At 42.3% G+C, this 18,942-nt stretch overlaps 1 protein-coding gene across 1 annotated transcript; it reads left to right on the top strand.

Moving 5' to 3' along the window:
* Positions 1-3,732: 3,732 nt before the first annotated feature.
* tfam (transcription factor A, mitochondrial) lies at positions 3,733-18,936 on the top strand. The gene is made up of 7 exons (XM_083933044.1): positions 3,733-3,954; positions 5,892-6,034; positions 6,274-6,344; positions 6,510-6,659; positions 9,140-9,235; positions 15,317-15,373; positions 15,484-18,936. Exons 1-7 carry the CDS (start codon positions 3,869-3,871, stop codon positions 15,757-15,759), a joined length of 879 nt encoding a protein of 292 aa, XP_083789170.1. The 5' UTR covers positions 3,733-3,868; the 3' UTR covers positions 15,760-18,936.
* Positions 18,937-18,942: the final 6 nt, after the last annotated feature.

The raw sequence follows: 18,942 nt of genomic DNA, 5'->3' as shown, positions 1-18,942 counted from the left end.
ACAATTTAAAGCATCTGCATTTTTGTTTATTTATTATGAAGTATTATACTCTTTGCTTTTGTCGTGCATCAGCTGTATAGAAATAAATGTGATGTTATTTATTGAAACAAGTACATGATGAGAGAACAGGAATGGAATAAAACATTCTGAAGTGAAGAACCTAAAACACCAGATAGTGTTTGAAGTCCAGCTCTTTACCAAACTGTTACCTGACACATCTAAGTTACATTTTTACAGTGAAAAAAAATAAATAAAAAAGCATACTTTCTGCAAGATATTGCTCTTTTCTTGTGAAAGTGAAATATGAATATGAAGCAGCCCTCATTTGTTCCACAGCATCTTGTTGTTGTATACTCGTTAAAAGGCCAAACTGCACACATGTTTTGCGCACCCACATATTTCAGCGTGGATGCAGTGAACCAACTGTACACCAACCGTTAGCGACTGAACTATAAAATCAACCTCAAAACCTGCGCTGAACTCACAGGAAGGCTATCAACAGTATCTACAGGTCTTATGTCTTAATCCAAGGGGAGGCAGTTTGTGATGACACACACAACTCATTCAGCAACACGGTTAGCTGTCCCCTAAAGAAAAAAGAGCTGTTTGTCAGATATGTATTATGCTATCAAAACATTTCTAAAAGATTTAGTGACTCTTAGCCATTGTCTGTAACACACACACACTCTCTCTCTCTCTCTCTCTCTCTCTAACTGTCCTGTTGAACACAAATGATGAGACAAGCGTTTGCTTCTGTTTGACAGAATGAGAGAAGCCAGCAGGCCGTGGGTAAAGGCTGACCCCTGCTGGCCTGGACAGGATCCGACACTGATCCACTTCAAATTCTACTCAAAACAATATAACTGTGACTGCATTCTGTGTGGGTCACATTCTGTCATAGACACAAATATGCATTTCACTTAACATTAGCAGGGGGACACAAATGATTTCAGACTGTATGTTCTGGGATTTGGGACACAAATGATTTCAGACTGTATGTTCTGGGATTTTTAGTCTGCCATTAAATAAATATTTCCCCTCTCTAAAATGAACAGCTGATGTCCAATCATCAATTGTTTAATTTTGCGCTTATTTCAGATCATATCCAGTAACTTTGACCTTTAACTCTGTTAAAGTGTGTGTTTCTTTCAGCTGCTTCATGGCTCTTTGAGAAACAACCTGTGGTCCAATGTGTTTCCTGTCCAGTTCAGTTGTTGTTACAATCCCCCCCCAAAATAAAAACATTCACTTAAAACCTTACTCATTAAAATACAACTCTCCAGAGTTTGGAGTGTATACATTGATAAAAAAAAAAACATCTTAAAAATACTTGGCCCTGACTAAAAGTCTGCTCAATACTCTTTCTCCTACAGTGTGGGACTTCCCCACCCCACTCCCTCCTGCAGTCTAAAATGTCACTGTGGCTCTCTGCAAATGCTATATTTATTCTTTTTAGTTTTAAAGAGAGGCAAGCTGTCTTCCTCACATCTCTGCCACCATTGATATTAAGAATGGAGATTTTAAAAATGCTCATAAAATCAGATGTGAGGAGACACAAATTAAAAATGACACAAAAGTTAAAACTGACAGCAGTATTGTCTTCCATGTTCTCATGATCTTGTTAATTCGATAAGATAAGTCTAAACACTAAACACTCTTCATCCTTGTTGTTGAGAATCACAGCAAAAGTTATACCTCTGCACATCTGGGGACAAACAGACCTGTCTCCTTACCTTCACAATTCTCTTTTCAATAAACAACTTGACAAATTCATAGAGAAACACAAACTACTTGATTAAAGTCAGTGAACATTATTGGCATTAAATGAGGAAATCACAAACTCTGTAGATCAAAAAGAATATGCAGTTGGAGTACTTATAGATTAAAAAAAGCTTTTGATACAATAAATCATGATATATTACTCAATAATCTAGAAAGGTATGGCATCAGAGGCAGTGTTTAAATGGGTGAGGAAGTGGAAGTTTGTGAAGTTGTGAGAAAAACCTAAACTATTTATACTTTATATTAATGATGTGCAATGTATCAAAAGTATTAAAGGTGATATTATTTAGGAGTGCGCACAAGGAGAAAAAGCTTCTGTATCTCTATTTATGGAGGGAAACTGTGGAACAGTCTGAATGAGGAGCTCAAGGGATGTCCAAACATACACCAGTTTAAACAGAGGTATAGAGAGATGGTAGTCACAAGGTATAGGAATGAAAAAAGTGTTTGGCTATTACAGGTGCTTAATGTTGTAAATGTATTTATTTATTTTGGTAATGTAAAAGCTTTCCTGGAAATATTCAAGGTCCAGCGTTAATGAGCAGGATGAAGTCAGAATGTAATAGAGTCAACTCAGACAATGGCAAGAGTCACTAAATGCTTTAGAAATGTTTTGATCACATGTATAAATTGCTGAGAAACAATGCCTTTTTATTTGTGTGTGTGTGTGTGTGTGTGTGTGTGTGTGTGTGTCACTGGTAAATCACGTAAATCCACTGGGACAGCACCATAAACAGTCACTAATGGACATGCATAGGGCATGTCTGAGGTCAAACTTTGTACATGTCGTAACACCTCAGAAAATATCAGGCTCTCTCCAGTCCCACCACCAAGACCAATGTTAAAATACAGTTACAGACAGGAAGGTTTATTCCTAATGAGAAGATAATTTATCACATTCGGCTCTAATTCCATGACTGAACTATTTGATCAAACATACCAAGAGGTGTCATTGATTTCTGAAAATGTGGTTGAGACACTGTAGGTAACCTTTCACAGCTGGGGTTGCAAAGGGGCGCTAAATTTTTTGGTAAAAATAGGGAATAGGAAATGGAAGCAAGGAAGGAAGAATTGAGAATGGAGGAAGTGGGAGTTAAAACAAGCATTGATTATATTATCTCAAAATCTACACAGAGGGGTCCCACAATAAACAAGAATGTGGTGGACTTGGTATATACGGTATATCCCCAACAGCCTATCAGGTCCTGATAGGCTGCCATGAAAAGCGGTTGTTTGCATCTCTGGGACTGTCTCTCTGTCTGTCTCTCTGTCCACCTGTCCGTCTTTGTGTCTGTCCTTGTCTCTCTCTGTCCATCTGTCCGTCTTTTCTCTCTTTCTCTCTCCTTTTCGTCCTCCCCAACCGGTGCAGACAGATGTCCGTCCTCCATAGACCTGGATCTCTTTGTTCCTGCCTGTTAAAGGGTAAGGTTTTCAACGCCACTGTGTTCACAAGAATGCTGTTGCTGCTCATGGGGGAATTGTTGGGTCTCTGTAAATCATAATAAGTCATAGAGTGTGGTCTTGGCCCACTCTGTAAAGTGCTGAACACGTCATATTGTTTTTCAAGATAGGGTTCAAGAGGCAGAGTGGACTGTGATGGGGCTACTTGGAGGGTCGGTGCAGAGACTATAAGAACGATGTTACACACTCCTGTACAGTAGGTGGCGGTATGCACATGAGAGAGAGAGAGAGAGAGGAGAGAGAGAGAGAGGAGAGAGGAGAGAGAGAGAGAGAGAGAGAGAGGAGAGAGAGAGAGAGAGAGAGAGAGAGAGAGAGAGAGAGAGAGAGAGAGAGAGAGAGAGAGAGAGAGAGAGAGAGAGAGAGAGAGAGAGAGAGAGAGAGAGAGAGAGAGACAGAGAGACAGAGAGAGACAGAGAGACAGAGAGACAGAGAGAGACAGAGAGAGAGATATGACCTTTTCCCACAATCCACCGGGAGACTGAAGGCGCCTTTTGTAGCGCATATGTCACCGAGGACGTGCTGTGCTCCAGTTAAAGACGTTTATGCGTGAACATAATAACACGTTGGTTTAGTGGCACCATCTGCGTGTCTTTCATTCCTCTGTTTAACGTCTGTTAAGAGCGACATGGCTCCGTCCATCTTAATGACAGCGAGTGTTAGCTGGTTGGCTAAGTCCTTCAGTGTTTTCTCCTGCACACACACTTTGGCAAGGTAGCTAACCCTCCAGTTTCTCTACTGTTTATAACTGTTAGCTAGCTGAAGTTGTGGTATGGGTAAGTTAGCATCTAGCTTGGGCTTGCTCTCCAGGAATTCCGCATAAGTTACCGTAAGCACCTTTTTAAGCATCAAAATTAGATACTTGACTGCAAAGTGTAGTTTGGAACGGGTATTTCAGCCAGTTCATTTAATTTATTCAAATTTAAATGATTTAATAACAATTCGCATCAATGTAAATCATTCTCATTGGTTAGTTTTAAGTCTTTAGGCTTTAATGGTTTAAATAATATACCGGTAAGTCGTCTGTGTGTTAACAGGAAAGTCTGCTAGTTATTCAAAATGGATTCGGAGTGTGTTCAGGGCTTGAGCTGGAGATTGAGTTGAACAGGTGCAGCAGTTTACAGGTTTTAAAGGTGCTGGAAATCCTTCCATTTGAATGTGTTATTTTCTAGGTTTGTAAAGTGCTTGGATTTTGAATGAAGTGCTCGAAACTCTTTGAGCTGTGTCATGAAACATACTTTCAGTTGTTTATAGTACAATAACATCTCATTTAATGTGATGAAGTGCAATTATCTATCCATACATATGCACTGTATAAAAATATGTAATTTCTCACAGCTGTAAGGTGCTGGAAGAGCTTGAAAAGTGCTTAACGCCATAACTTGGTCCAGGAAGCAATACTTTACCTGAGTGAAACTGATATTCCCATATTTCCACATGTATTGAAATAATTGCTGCTTTGGTTTGTGAGATACATGCTGAATTCATTTGTTAACAAAAAGAGATGTTTGGTTCTATAACTAAACATTTTAATTTTCAACTGATCTGCTGATTATTTCATTGAGTAATTGATATGGTAGAGGAAATATTTTTTCTTAAAAAGTCTCACAACTTCCCAAAGCCCAAGGAGCCATCTTTATATAACGTTTTGTTTGACCAAAGCCAAAACTCAACAATACTTAAATGACACAGAAAAGGGAAAAAAAATTCATTTGCAAAGCTAATACCATAAATTATTTGGCATTTTTTCACTATTTATTGATATTTTATTTGCAGTCCCACAGTCTGACACAGCACTGTGAAAGAGAAACTACAGTTCTAAATATACCATCAGCTATTGTGAAAAAAATACAAAACACATTTATGTTGTAACAACAATACCTTTAATAAGATTCCTGTATCAGAAATGAAAAATCCTTCAGTAACCGTCCGCGTAAACACGCAGCGCTGGACTCTTGCCATCTGCTGCTGTCCTGTGTCAGGCACTCAGAGGGTTTATTATATATTCCACACATTCACAGTGCAATTAAAAATAATAAACACAAAAACTGGAAAACGCATTTTGCAGCAGTCCTTTAACCGGCTGTTCAGTCTGACTTAACACACTTTCAAAATAGAATTTCCGGGTCCAAACGCTTCAGTGAAACAAAACACAAACGCTCCGGTGAAACAAAACACACAACGGCCAAACATCTTTTTCATCGATAACAAAGAGGTCAATGACAATTACGTTGTTTTTTTAAAAACTCAGATCTGTTCAAACAATGGGGAACACGGCACTGTGGTGTTGGAGGAATACGAGGCTTGGACCAGCTTGGACCTGGAAATCATATTTTATAAAGGCCGTTACGTCACGTCTTAACAGTCTCTTTTGAGCCCAAAAAATATTTTTACAGAAAATGTGCTGCATCGTTATGAGGATATGAAATTACCACTATTGTGATATGAGAATTTGGTCATGTTGCCCAGCACTAGTGTGTACTACTCTTGAATAGTTAACACTGAAGTACCACTAAATAGCCAGATTTGCAAATGGAGTTTTGTCTGAAGTTCATTGCATGAGTAAGAATGGATGCTAGGATGTTCTCTGCCTTATGTCATATTTGTGTGTGTGTGTGTGTGTGTGTGTTTGTGTGTGTGTGTGTGTGTAGGTGTACCAGTGTCCTCCCAGCTGCATTTGTCACCCCAGTGAAGTGTCTGACCTCTCAGGCCAGCGGGCCCCCAAAGAGACCTCTGAATGGATACATGAGATATGTTATGCAGCAGCAGCCAGTCATAACCAGACACAACCCAGGTAAATCTGCAACACTCACTAATGCTTCTTTAAAATGCTGCTTAAGTTATTGATGTCACTGAAATGGCAGTGACACCTCAAAGTACAATAATTAGTGTGAAGAATCTATAAAATATTATTGCAATGTCATTTCAGAGCACATGGCTGAGCTGATCAGTCTGAAATGTTTCTATCGTAAGTCAAGGATTCAAATGCTACAGTTGTGTTGGTAATGATCATGGTATAATTGCTGCCCTCAGAAATCAAATCAGTGGATATCATCAGGAGGATCGCCCAGCAGTGGAGAACGATGAGCCCAGAACAGAAACAGGTATTCCAGTCTTTTACTTGTTAAAAAGTATAAACTGTATGCCTTTTTTATGTAACATTTTTAATAGTGCCTTGAGTACATACATTGTAGGGTGGGGTAGTGGTTGCAAGTGGTAAATCATCTCTATGATACTGATTTTGGAGCACATACACTCTCTTGTTGTAGCCTTTTCAGGAAGCCTCTCTGCGGGCCAGGGAGCAGTTTAAGGTGGACTTTGAGCGCTACAAGGCCCAGCTGAGCCCAGCACAGGTCCAGGAACAAGCCCTGGAGAAGAGGCAGAGGATGGCCAAGAGGAAAGCCATCCGCAAAAAGAGGGTAAGAGATAGTAGTAGATCGAGAGCAGGAAAAAGGCCTTGAGATAGTTTTTCATTCATGTGCTCTTTGAAATAGGGGTGGGCGAAATGACGATATGAGATGGTGAAGGATTAGAACATGTTGACGATCTGCCTATGCTCTTGCGCTGACGGGTCATATTTTTTCCTCAGCCAAATCCCACTATTAGCTAGTCCGCCTCATGCACCGCCCTAAAGACACGCCGATCAACCAATCATAGCGAACTTCACGCAGTTTCTCATTTCTCATCCTGTTTTATTCAGAGAGTAGAGCGAAACTACCGTGTCCAAACGGCACGCGAGTGTCAGACGATTGGGTCCCATCAAAGCTCTCTGTCCACACTTGTGTGCAACAAGCTGTAACATATGAGCCTTAAAAAACTGGTAAATGTCCCGTGCAACCGCGGACACCTAATGGAGGCAGCGCCTTCACTTCAACAGAGGCCGCCTTTCTGGCCAAAGCTACTACACACAGTTACACACGGTGCGCACATCAGATGTCTGTTTCACGAAGCAGGTTCAACAAACTCTGAGTCTAACCCTGAACTCTGAGTTGATCTACTCTGAGATAGGGAACTCTGAGTTTTCGGTTCCAGAACAGCTGATTTGAGTTAGTTTGATCAACTCGGAGTAGTTTGACCTGGAGTTAAGCGCGTGCACCACAAGTAAAAAAAAGACAGCATCAATGGAGCCCTGATTCGACGAGACACCATGGCAACGGGGAAGAGAAGGGCTACGCTACCTCTGGAATTGGAAATATTAATGCGCTCATACGGAGAGTTTGAGCATGTTTTTCGCCGAAAGTGTAACACCACTGCAGCAGCTAAAGAGAGGGAGACGCGTGGGAGAACATTGCTGCTCGGGTCAATGTCTAAGTTTAAATGTAGTCCTGTTGCAATCACAATAATATCACAGGGGAAACTGCTTGGGTGGGAGCCTATTAATTTATTTCATTTAGGTGCATTCCCGCAGGGAAGAAGCGCACTTGGCAGCAGCTTAAGATGAAACATAAAAGCATTGTTCAAACAGGTAAAACTTCAGCACAATCCCATGGTGACGCCTCATTTTGAGCAGGTTTGACATTATAAAGTAAATATTACCGTAAGTGGCTGTTTTATATGTTGTAAAAAAAACTCCCATTTGCAAAAAAAACGCAGCGCAACACACAATATCTGCTGTGATGGGAGAGCATGACTTCAGTTCGTTATGTTGGAAATGTAAGGACGGATGCTGTTGTGTATGTAAATGATGGACTGTGACGTGAAACAGTACCGCTCAAAAAGATATTGCCTGGAAATGCAAGAACATCTATGTTCAATCATCTCCCGACAAATATTTAATTCTCTGCGCAGTAATGCTGCACCTTCATCCACAGGATGATTATGAAAAGGACATGCCATGGTAGTGAAAATAGTCACAACCTAATATAACTTTTTAATGTAGGCCTACTGACTGATTTTTGCAAAGATTTTCTCAGAAAACAAACGGAACTATAGCAGAACTATACTACGTCAAAACTCGCCTGCTGACTGAATGAATGAGGAAATCAAATGCCGTGTGTGGCTGAAAGAGGGCGGAGACAGAGAGAAACTCAAGGTTTGCTGAGAAAAACCTGGTCCCGACCAGGTTAGGTTCAGAGAGCATGTTACCACGGTAACTGACCGAGAGGTTAAGTTACCTCTCTTTGTGAAACAGGCTAGAGTTACCCCTCTTTCTCTGGTTTGAGTTACCTCCCTTTGTGAAACGGAAAACTCAGAGTTTTCCTCATTTCAGGGTTAACAGACTCAGAGTTTTCACTAAACCTGCTTTGTGAAACGGACCCCGGATGATAACACAACAAGCCTTTTCAACCACCTAAAGAGGCCGAATCCTGACAGTAACAGTCTGCTGAGAGGGGAACAGTGAGGAGTCCAGCCACACCACAGCCAGCAGAGGCAACAGGGAGCTTTAGGTAGCTTTTTGTTAAATGTCCATTGTATTGTATTATATTGTATTTGTAATGTCCATAAGTTGGCAAAGTTGCACAAACTGATTAAAAAAAAAAATGTTCTGAAAGGTCATTTGGCCTAAATGCTTTGCTATATATTTTCTCTTTTAGGCCTGTGTTTTTACACAGAGAAATACTTTGGTTGCACTGCTCAGTAACTTGCAAAATAATTAAAACTATGTTGAAAAAACGATAAAACCGTGATTGTGATTTCACTGTGGAAAAATTGTGGTATATTTTTCCATATCCCCAACCCCGACTTTGAAACATGTCTTATACTTGATATCATTTAAACTATGTCAATGTTTGACTTTGCTGACAGTGTTTAGTCCTGTGTCGCACCAGCCCACACACTGTAGACAGCAGTGTGTCAGTACAGAGCACTGCAGGGTTACTGGAATAAACCCACTCAGCTGTGGTCACTTTGTTTAACAATACATTTGCCTCCTCTGTGGATGTGTGTGTGTCTCATCCAGGAGTTGACCGTCCTGGGGAAGCCCAAGCGTCCACGCTCTCCCTTCAACATTTTCATGTCGGAGCACTTTGAGGAGGCCAAAGGAACCTCCACAACGGTCAGTAACCACCCCGACATGATATTTAAAGGGACAAATCTTTTGAGATACTCACTGGTAGTAATAGAGACCAAAATTTGTTGCATATGGCTTATGGGAATTTTTGGGTACCAAAAGAGCACAGAGGGCCCCGGCTTGGAGGAGGAAGTTGATCCTACACGTGCTTTAGATGTAACATAATGCTGTCTTTATATACATTTTTGAAACCAGCTATGAGAGTTAGCATGTCTAACAATAATGAATAAATACTATAGGCTGAGGCAGATAACATGGCTAACATCAGCTAGTTTCCTCCCTGTCGTGACCTCACAGAGCGGAGAAGAGCAGAGAAGTACTCATTTTCTGTGAAGTTATTACTTTCACTGTAGTGCTGTAATTATATGGCGCTGGTATCAAATCAATAGACTTGTATAAGGGTACTTCCACACGATCGAAAACAACCTTTTTTTTCTCTGTCGTTCTTAAAAAGTTTTCCGTTCACTCGGCTTGGACTCCTACACCTCCGCGTCCACATGAAACCAGGTGCAGCGACTCCAAACTCTGTAGTACACATGCCAGGCCTGGATGTTGTGCTGTAACTGCCACAGAAATACACCAACAACGGAGAAGAGACGGGGAGACGCTGTGGAGAATACAAACACCAGAGAGTTTCTCTTCGAATCTGGAGACTTCCCAAATCCTCCTCCATCCTAGAGACAAATGTGTCACTGTTTCTGGTGTTAGTGGAGACTTTTGTGCTGTTTTGGACTCTGATGCACCAATCACTCTGCAGTTAGTGTCCTCAACGAGCAGAGGGTGCTGCTGGGAGCCCCTTCCCTGTCCCAAAGCACTCACATGCGCCACATTCTCACTACATAGACTTTTCACACCTTCTTAGAAACCTTATTTAAAAAAAGAGACTAGAGAGCAGTTTAGCTCCTTATTCAGAGCATCAGGGAGAAATCTGTTCTCGGCCTAATTCATTCCCATGCATGTGGCTCAGAGTCCAGTTCAGTAAACAGTCTATGGGTCCGTCTCTCTCCTCCCCCACGACATCACCGGCCCTCCTGATCAGTTTGTTCAGTCTGTTGGTGTCTGCAACCTTCACCCCACTGCCCCAGCATGTGAGAGCCAAAAAGATCGCACTGGCCTCAACAGACTCAGAAAACATCCTCAGCATCGTCCGGCAGATGTTAAAGGACCTCAGCCTCCTCAGGAAGAAGAATCCACTTTGGCCCTTTTTGTAGACAGCCTCTGCGTTTCCAGTCCAGTTCAACTTATTATTGAAGTACACCCCCAGGTACTTCTACTCCTCTACAGTGTCCACAGGGACCCCCTGGATGGAGACAGGGGTCACAGGGTTTTTCACCCTCCTCAGATCCACTACAAGCTCCTTTGTTTCAGTCATGTTGAGCTGTGACAAAGTTGCCCAGAACAGTCCTGTATTCACTTTCATTCCCCTTTCCAATGCAGCCAACTATTGCTGAGACATCGGAAAACTTCTGAAGGTGGCAGGACTCAGTGCAACAGTTGAAGTCTGAGGTGAAGAGGGTGAAGAGAAGGGGAGAGAGGACAGTCCCCTGTGGGGCATCAGTGTTGCTGACCACCCTTTCAGACACACAGTTCTGTAGGCATACATACTTTGGTCTGCCCATCAGGTAATCCACAATCCAGGACACGATGGGGGCCTTCACCCGCATCGCAGCCATTTTCTCACAAAGTAGAGCCGGACGGATGGTGTTGAATGCAATGGAGAAGTCAAAGAACATGACTCTCACAGTGCTCGCAGGCTTGTCCAGATGACTGTAGACTCTGTTCAGCAGATAGGTGATGCAGTGCTCAACCCCCAGGCGGGGCTGGTAGGCGAACTGTAGTGGATCAGTGAAGGGCCTGGTGGCTGGCTCTTGGTGCAGTCCCGGTCAGCCCGAATGGTGTGGAAGCCATCCAAGGAAACGTTCTGGTCCGTCATGTCCCTGTGCAGCCATGTCTCCGTGAAACACATCAGAATGCACTCACGGTACTCCAGGTGGCTCCACGTTAGCGCCGTTAGTTCATACATTTTGTTTTAAAGAGACCGTACATTTCCCATCACAACAGAGGGGAGACCCGGCTTAAATCTTCTCCTCTCCATAAGCCCGTCCCGTCTCAACCCTCCTCTATTGCACCGACGTTGATTGCTTTTGTAAAGCACGTTTGCACATGAACCACCACGAGCGTGCGCACGTGTACGAGCATGAGGCCTACAGCGGGTCTGATGTCATTTTATGTGCGCCTGTTCGGACATAGAAAAAAGAATGACAGACCATGCGCAGACATTTTAAACAATGGCGGCGAAAGGCTCACGTTGGTGTGATGCGGAGGTGGAGTGTTTACTGCAGATTTGGTTAGATGAAAATATTCCAAAACAGTTGGACAAGACGCACGGGGAAGTACCCTAACGCACAGGGGCACAGTAAGGATGGACAGTGTGAGTGCGCCCTCAGTGTCTCGACGTTTAAGACTTTTTGGACTGAAAGCCCACTCTGCAGTGACCAAACCTCATCAGCAGAAAGAATAAAAAGGCTAGACTTGCCTTTGCTGAGGAGCCTGTTGGTGGACAGAGGAGAACTGGTCCAGAGTGACTTCAGTGATGAGAGGACGTTCAGTGTATTTGGGTCTGATGGAAACATTATGTTGGGCGTAGGACTAGGGAAAGACTGAACCCAAAGTGTGTAAAGAAGTCAGTTCCATTTGGAGGAAGAAGTGTCATGGTTTGGGGGATGTTTTCTGCAGCAGGAGTTGGGCCTCTTGTACGGCTACATGGCAGGGTGAATGCAAATGTTTATGTGAACCTCCTTCAGCAACATGCAATACCTCCACTGCAACGGTCTCCAAATCAGCTGCAATTTTCATGGAAGAAAATCCCCTCCTGTCACACTGCGAAACAGGTGAAGCAGTTCCATGGAGCTAAGAATATTGAAACTATGAAATTTCCACAGTCCAGATCTGAACCCCATAGAGAATCTCTGGAAAATCCTTAGCAATAAAACCAGAGAATGTTCTCATTTGTTCAGGTCATCATAATCCCCAAAGAAATTTCAGTCAAAAGCAACTGGAGTTGTTTGTAGTTGTTGGTCCAACTAACTGGTGTGGAGATCGAGGTATTTAACCTCTAGTGAGGAGGCCCTATGTGAACAGTTGTTCTTTGAGGTTAGATTGTTGAAACTCCTGGGATGGGGTGAAAGGGCAGCATTCAACAATCTAACCTCAAAGAACTGTTCATAAATGGCCTCCTGTGACTCCAACGAAGTCGTTAAGGGCGTGATCACACTATCCTTTTGGCCGCGGCCAAAACCGGTTTTTCAGCTAAAGTCTAGTACCTTTAAGTTGTGTGAGCGCACCCGCTCCGCGCTCAACTGGGGCCAGCTGGGCCGCCACGGCCCGCTTGAAAGAGGTGGGCTTTAGCGGAGCCGTTTGCACATGTACGAGCACGAGCGTGCGCACGTGTACGAGCACGAGCCCTACGGCAGTAGCGTTATGTCCGCCTGTTCGGACATGTAAATAGAAGGACGGACCATGCGCGGACATTTAACAACAACAACAATGGTGGTGAAAGGTTCACGTTGGTGTGATGCGGAGGTGGAGTGTTTACTGCAGATTTGGTCGGATGAAAATATTCAAAAACAGTCGACAAGACGCACAAAAACTCCGAGGTCTGTGGAAAGATTTGTAAACAAAGCCACACACACGCGATCAATGCGTGTGACGTGTTACGGCTTGAAGGCGTATGGACAGCAAGAAGTATTGGCCGAGGCCCTGGTAGTGTGAGTACAAACGGGGCTGGGGCGCGGGGGGGAGAGGGAGGGGGGACAAGTACCCTAAAGTCCGGGTCTCGGTCCGGGAGGATAGTGTGAGCGCGCCCTAAGAGCGTGCTCACACTATCCTTTTGGCCGCGGCCAAAACCGGTTTTTCAGCTAAAGTCTAGTACCTTTAAGTAGTGTGAGCGCACCCGCTCCGTGCTCAACTGGGGCCAGCTGGGCCGCCACGGCCCGCTTGAAAGAGGTGGGCTTTAGCGGAGCCGTTTGCACATGTACGAGCACGAGCGTGCGCACGCGCACGAGCCCTACGGCAGTAGCGTTATGTCCGCCTGTTCGGACATGTAAATAGAAGGAGGGACCATGCGCGGACATTTAACAACAACAACAATGGTGGTGAAAGGTTCACGTTGGTGTGGTGCGGAGGTGGAGTGTTTACTGCAGATTTGGTCGGATGACAATATTCAAAAACAGTCGACAAGACGCACAAAAACTCCGAGGTCTGTGGAAAGATTTGTAAACAAAGCCACACACACGCGATCAATGCGTGTGACGTGTTACGGCTTGAAGGCGTATGGACAGCAAGAAGTATTGGCCGAGGCCCTGGTAGTGTGAGTACAAACGGGGCTGGGGCGCGGGGGGGAGAGGGAGGGGGGACAAGTACCCTAAAGTCCGGGTCTCGGTCCGGGAGGATAGTGTGAGCGCGCCCTAAGACTCAATAGAGCACTAACAAAGTCCAAACCAACTTCCACCAATGACTGTCACTCTAACGACGGTCGTTGGCACTTGGAGCACAAAGCGTTCCAGTGACATCATCGACCTTGTGAAAGGTTAAATACCTGGTTCTCCATACCAGATAGTTGGACCAGTCCCAACCTGGTCAGATGCGTAGATGAACTGATGAAGCCTCTTGGATGAGAGCTGAAACGTCTTCCTAGACAAATAACCAGGTCCAGTTGCTTTTGACCGAAATTGCTTTGGGGACCTTGGTAACAAAGTAATGTGTAAGAAACCCACTCCAGTTAGTGAACTGTGGAAGAGACTGAGCCAGAATGGACCCAGATCAAACCAGAGCAGTGTGAGAACCTAGTGATGTCCTGTGGGTGCAGATGTGCTGAAGTCATTCAAAGCTGTGGCCTCTACACTTCCTGTTCACTTTTGAATCCTAGAGAGGAAAACATTGTTGAACTGTTCTCTTCTGACACAATGGTTACTGTTCTCTAATTTTGATCACTGTTTTTTTCCCCACTAAATAAAGGGTTTTGTTGAAGGGCCTTGGTTATTTTAAAAAAACACGTTAGTACAGCAGTGGGATAGACACAGTGGATATTCTATCGGATTATGAACAGTAAAAAAATAACAGTATTTCAGAATAAATCAAGTGTGTACGTATGTTTAAAAATAACATACATTGTGTTCATTGAAAAACGTTGTTTTCCACCCAGACATTTCAAAATAATAGACTTTAGAGCTGTAATTCCAATACTGTGACACTGATGTTTTTGCTAAAGGTTCAATATTGTCAGAATCTCATACCAGCCCATGCCAAGTTGACAGATGGAAATAGGTTGGATTGAAAGGACATTGAGCTGTTTGCCATTGTCATTTGAGGAGTACAAAACAAAAATGCAATTGTGGTTGTCATGGTGACAACACATCAATGGGGCAATTAAGTGTTGCAGCTCCCTGGGATGATAGCAGACCAATGCAGCTTGAGAGACCCTTAGACCCAGCCTGCTGTCCGGCTAATTTTCTGTATCCAATGCAGCATGAAAGCGTTATGTGGAGCAGAACCAGCAAACCAGCAAGCTAATGGCTGGTTGGCCAAGTCTGCCACAACAGTCACAGAAAATGAGCTTAACAAAGTTGTCACTCATCTGTGACAAGAGTGTGTGGATTCAATTCAGTTTTATTTACAGTGCCAAATCATAACAAGTTAACTCAAGAAACTTCACATATAGAGTAGGTCTAAACCACACTCTGACTAATTTATGATTTACAGACACCCAACAATTCCTCCATGAGCAGCAGCAAGTTGCAATATCTCTATACAGTATTTATGCAGGGGGGAGGAGAGAGAGCTGGAAAGGGAATATTCATTCTGTTCATTTAATTGTATGTATTGACTAGTTGTAACCTTTTTGGGAGATCACCACTGTCACTCATTTTTTTCCTGTTTTTGTCTGCTCCCGGGCCAGAATGACATGCAGCTAGGATAATTATGAGTATGTGTTTGTATTGCAAAAGAGGATTCTCATGGTTTTGCACAAAGGTCAATGATATGTTTCTGCCAATGTTGTTTATTAAGGCAAAGATGAAGTCACTGTTCGAGGAGTGGAGGAACCTGTTCAGTCATCAGAAACAGGTTAGCCACACAATCATCCCATATCCTTTGTTCTTCTAGATGTATGGCCTTCGAGACAGGAGGAATTTAGTGTGGGACAGTATTCAGATCTCCCCTTTTCAATATCTCAGGTCTACATGCAGTTGGCGGAGGATGACAAAATTCGTTATAAGAACGAGATAAAGTCGTGGGAAGACCACATGATGGAGATTGGACGAGAAGACCTGATCCGAGAGCGGACCCTGTCTGCCAAAAAAAAAACTGCTGCTAAAGCTTCAGCTGCCAGGAAAGTATCAAAGAAGCCTCAAGCTGAAATGGTGAAGGGGGCCACTGCCACAGGAAAGAAACCCACCAGGAAGACACCTAACAGTAGCTCTGTGAAAAATGTAAGGACGAAGAAGACATAAGATTTGTGTACTGAGTCTAGAGGAAGAGAGAGTTTTGACAGCAGTGTGTTTTCCCCTCTAACTTTAGTTGTCATAGGTTCTATAGGGCAAAGCGTTTAGAGCATTCAGACAAGACCATTTCACTATAAGCCATTACCACAACTGTTCAGTGAAAAATATGCCAAATACACCCTGAAAGCCTGATTGGTTGGTTGAAAATGTAGAGTGTAATGTTCCAGGCTAACAAAGTAAATGACTTGATGAAATGTCAGGATTTCTTAAGTTTAGACTATGAAAGAAGTGATAATAAGAAGCACAGGTGCTGTTTTTACTTTTCTGTCTAATGTTTCAAAGGTTTCATAGCCCAGAGTGCAACCACCATATACAAAACTTGAGGGGGAAAATAAAAGTTACTGCTGCAGCCTCGTCCTTGTGTCTGTCACCTGTGGAAGTGTGTGCTCCTTAGAACAACTTGTTGGCCACTTCTCACTAAGTTTTTGCTCAGAGAAAGGCGCCACAGTCCACTGCCGCTGAAGACCGAACGGAACCATGGTTCCCATGAATGCAACCTGACTGAATTCATTGTCTCACCATTATCGATACAGCATAACCTTGTACAGTCTGTTTCATTTATTAAATAAGCAACATTATTGACTGAAACCAAAAGTTCAAATGATGCATTGTTCCAGTGGAGCTGATTATGAGATGCTTTTTGTTCTGTTGACTGCTGTAAGATGCTGTTCCCCTCAGAACCTTCATCCAAATGATTATGTTTTTGTGGCATAAAGAGGTTGTTCCCTCCGTGGATTCAGCCAGTGTTGGTTAATGGTCTCAAAATTCAGATTCTTTCTGCATTCATATTTGTAATGAACCTGTTAATCATGAAGAACACACTTTCAGTATTTACAGTTTATTTAGCTTCTGCTCCTAGAATGTTTTTAGGGCTACCCTATTCTGACAGCATTTACTACACCATGTTTTCTTTGTATTGTGTATTTACTGAATAAAAATGTATACACACTTTTCTACAAAAATGACCTTTTATAGTGCCTACAATTACACATGAAAGCCACAATGTTATGGCCTGGAAATCCAGGCGCAGGGTCTGGCAACAATAGGCCTTCCCAACTCAAGGGGCAGCATCAACGCATGCAGTTCAAAATACCACCGCACACAAATGGATCACACTACAACCAATCAGAGCAATGAACAAGGTGATGACTTCAACGGTGCAGCACGTCTGGATTTCCAGGGTAACAACAATGTTCAGAAGAATTCAGTTCAAACACAGGGGAGCTCAAAGTCCCATTTGTCTGATAAATCATTTGATTTTGCGGAAATTGGATAAACTTTATTATTGACCTGCATCAATTCAGATTGCAAAACTTCCCTTATTTATTATTTGAGCAGTGTATAAACAGTTGTACTGATATAAAATATATCTTCATAGGAGGAAGTATAACTGTTGACAAATACTGTATATGAATACACTTCAACTGTCCTTATATCTGCTTACTACTAAATTACAGTGAGTTATAAACCATGAGTTGCTTATATACTGCTGATAAATGCTAAAAATGTAACTGTTTTTGTTTACTTTGGTTATCCTAAATCAACTTTAAATTAAAATGTATATTGTACCACTGGTGCAGCTTTTTTTTTACTGAAGAATAATTAACACCAAGCTAAAAAGTCTTAACACATAAACAATAAAAACAAGTGTGAGAACAATCAGAAATAAGATCCAAGTCTCCAATGTACAGTCCATACAAGCACAGTACGAGGCAAAGGTCAGCTTGTGCGTAAGAAAGATGTTTTTTGTCTTTTTTTTGTTTGGTACAATTGTGAGAGATCACAAGTCACTACTGAAGATCTCAGCTGAGTCCTGTAAATTGAGACACTAAGAAGCTAAAGTTGGACTGCAGCTCTTACTACTACCTGCTGTTTATACATATTATGTCAAATGTCATAAGAAAAATAGTATGATGAAGATAATGTATCCTGTGGTAACGGGGGCGGGAGTAGATAAGCTTTTGTGAATTGTATGATTTAAACTAAGATAATGTGTGATGATGATTGATCTGACTGACATGCCCGAAATAAACAAATAAATACAACAATGATGGTTGAGTATAAAAGCCGTCCAAATTAAATGACAGGTATACTAAAATAGAGTGACTGCGAAGTATGGAGGTCATTCTAGAGCCATGCAGACACGTACATGAACAGCTTGCAGGTTGTCACAAAGTCAACTTTATAGACCAACTCACCATGACATGACCTCCCATATCTATGGCTGCACTAAGAACAGTCTCTCACATCTGATTTATGGACTTCTGCTTTGAAAGCTTGACTGAAATGTTTCAAAAGTAGATTATCTGAAAGGGATCCAAGAAACTATCATGGAAATATCAGTAACACTTAACATTAAGGCAACAGGCATTCATTAGTTAATAGGTAATAAGGGCCTTAGATGATGGTCATTAACATTAGTATGTTTTAATAGGACTTTGTGTGTTAATAATAGCATCAGAGACATGATTGTTTATTATAACTATGCTTTTTGCAGCTACTGGATCTAAAGTGAGAACAATGCCTTGTTAGGGTTAACAAATCCTTTAATATATGCTTATAAATAGGTAAGTATGCTTTTTGTAGCTGGTTAACTGTTAAGAAGTGCATGGAGCTCCCGTAGCTCAGCTGGTAGTGTGCTTAATGTACGAGTCCTTACAGCAGCCCGGCTCATTTCTGCCCGGCATCCCCTCTTTCTTTAAATATACTGATACAAAAGTGTTGATAAGCGCATAATAAAGGAATTATTAGCGCCATCATCATGGTGTTGCTCTTGCTTTAGATCTGGTAGCTGCAAAAATGATAATTAACTCTAAATAAGTGTGTAGGTGACTGCTAATAAACCTATTATAATGCATTTCTTAAATGCTTATAAATGTCTTATAATCCAGTATATATTATAAATATATATTTGTGATGCTTTTATCAGCACTTATATAGTCATATTAAGACATAATAACACAGCCTCTTATAAGGACTTGTAGGCCCTGATGACTAGTGATGTTCAGATGAAGCTTCATGAAACATTTTCATTATTTTCTGAGCCCACTAGATGGAGCTCTCTGTTCAACAAAGGGTTGGAAACACACTGAATCACCATATTCATTGAGCCCTTTTCTTTAAACCAAGAGC

The sequence above is a fragment of the Echiichthys vipera genome, assembly GCF_963691815.1.
Source record: "Echiichthys vipera genome assembly, chromosome: 18".
Lineage (NCBI taxonomy): Eukaryota > Metazoa > Chordata > Actinopteri > Perciformes > Trachinidae > Echiichthys > Echiichthys vipera.
This window is presented reverse-complemented; position numbering and strand designations above follow the sequence as displayed.

What these genes read in the sequence shown, in the direction of transcription:
- tfam (XM_083933044.1), top strand. Translation starts at nt 3,869, where the DNA reads ATGGCTCCGTCCATCTTAATGACAGCGAGTGTTAGCTGGTTGGCTAAG. An exon ending in TGAGCCCAGAACAGAAACAG is followed by an intron (nt 6,345 to 6,509) that starts GTATTCCAGTCT and finishes CTCTTGTTGTAG; the next exon opens with CCTTTTCAGGAAGCCTCTCT. An exon ending in CCAAAGGAACCTCCACAACG is followed by an intron (nt 9,236 to 15,316) that starts GTCAGTAACCAC and finishes TTGTTTATTAAG; the next exon opens with GCAAAGATGAAGTCACTGTT.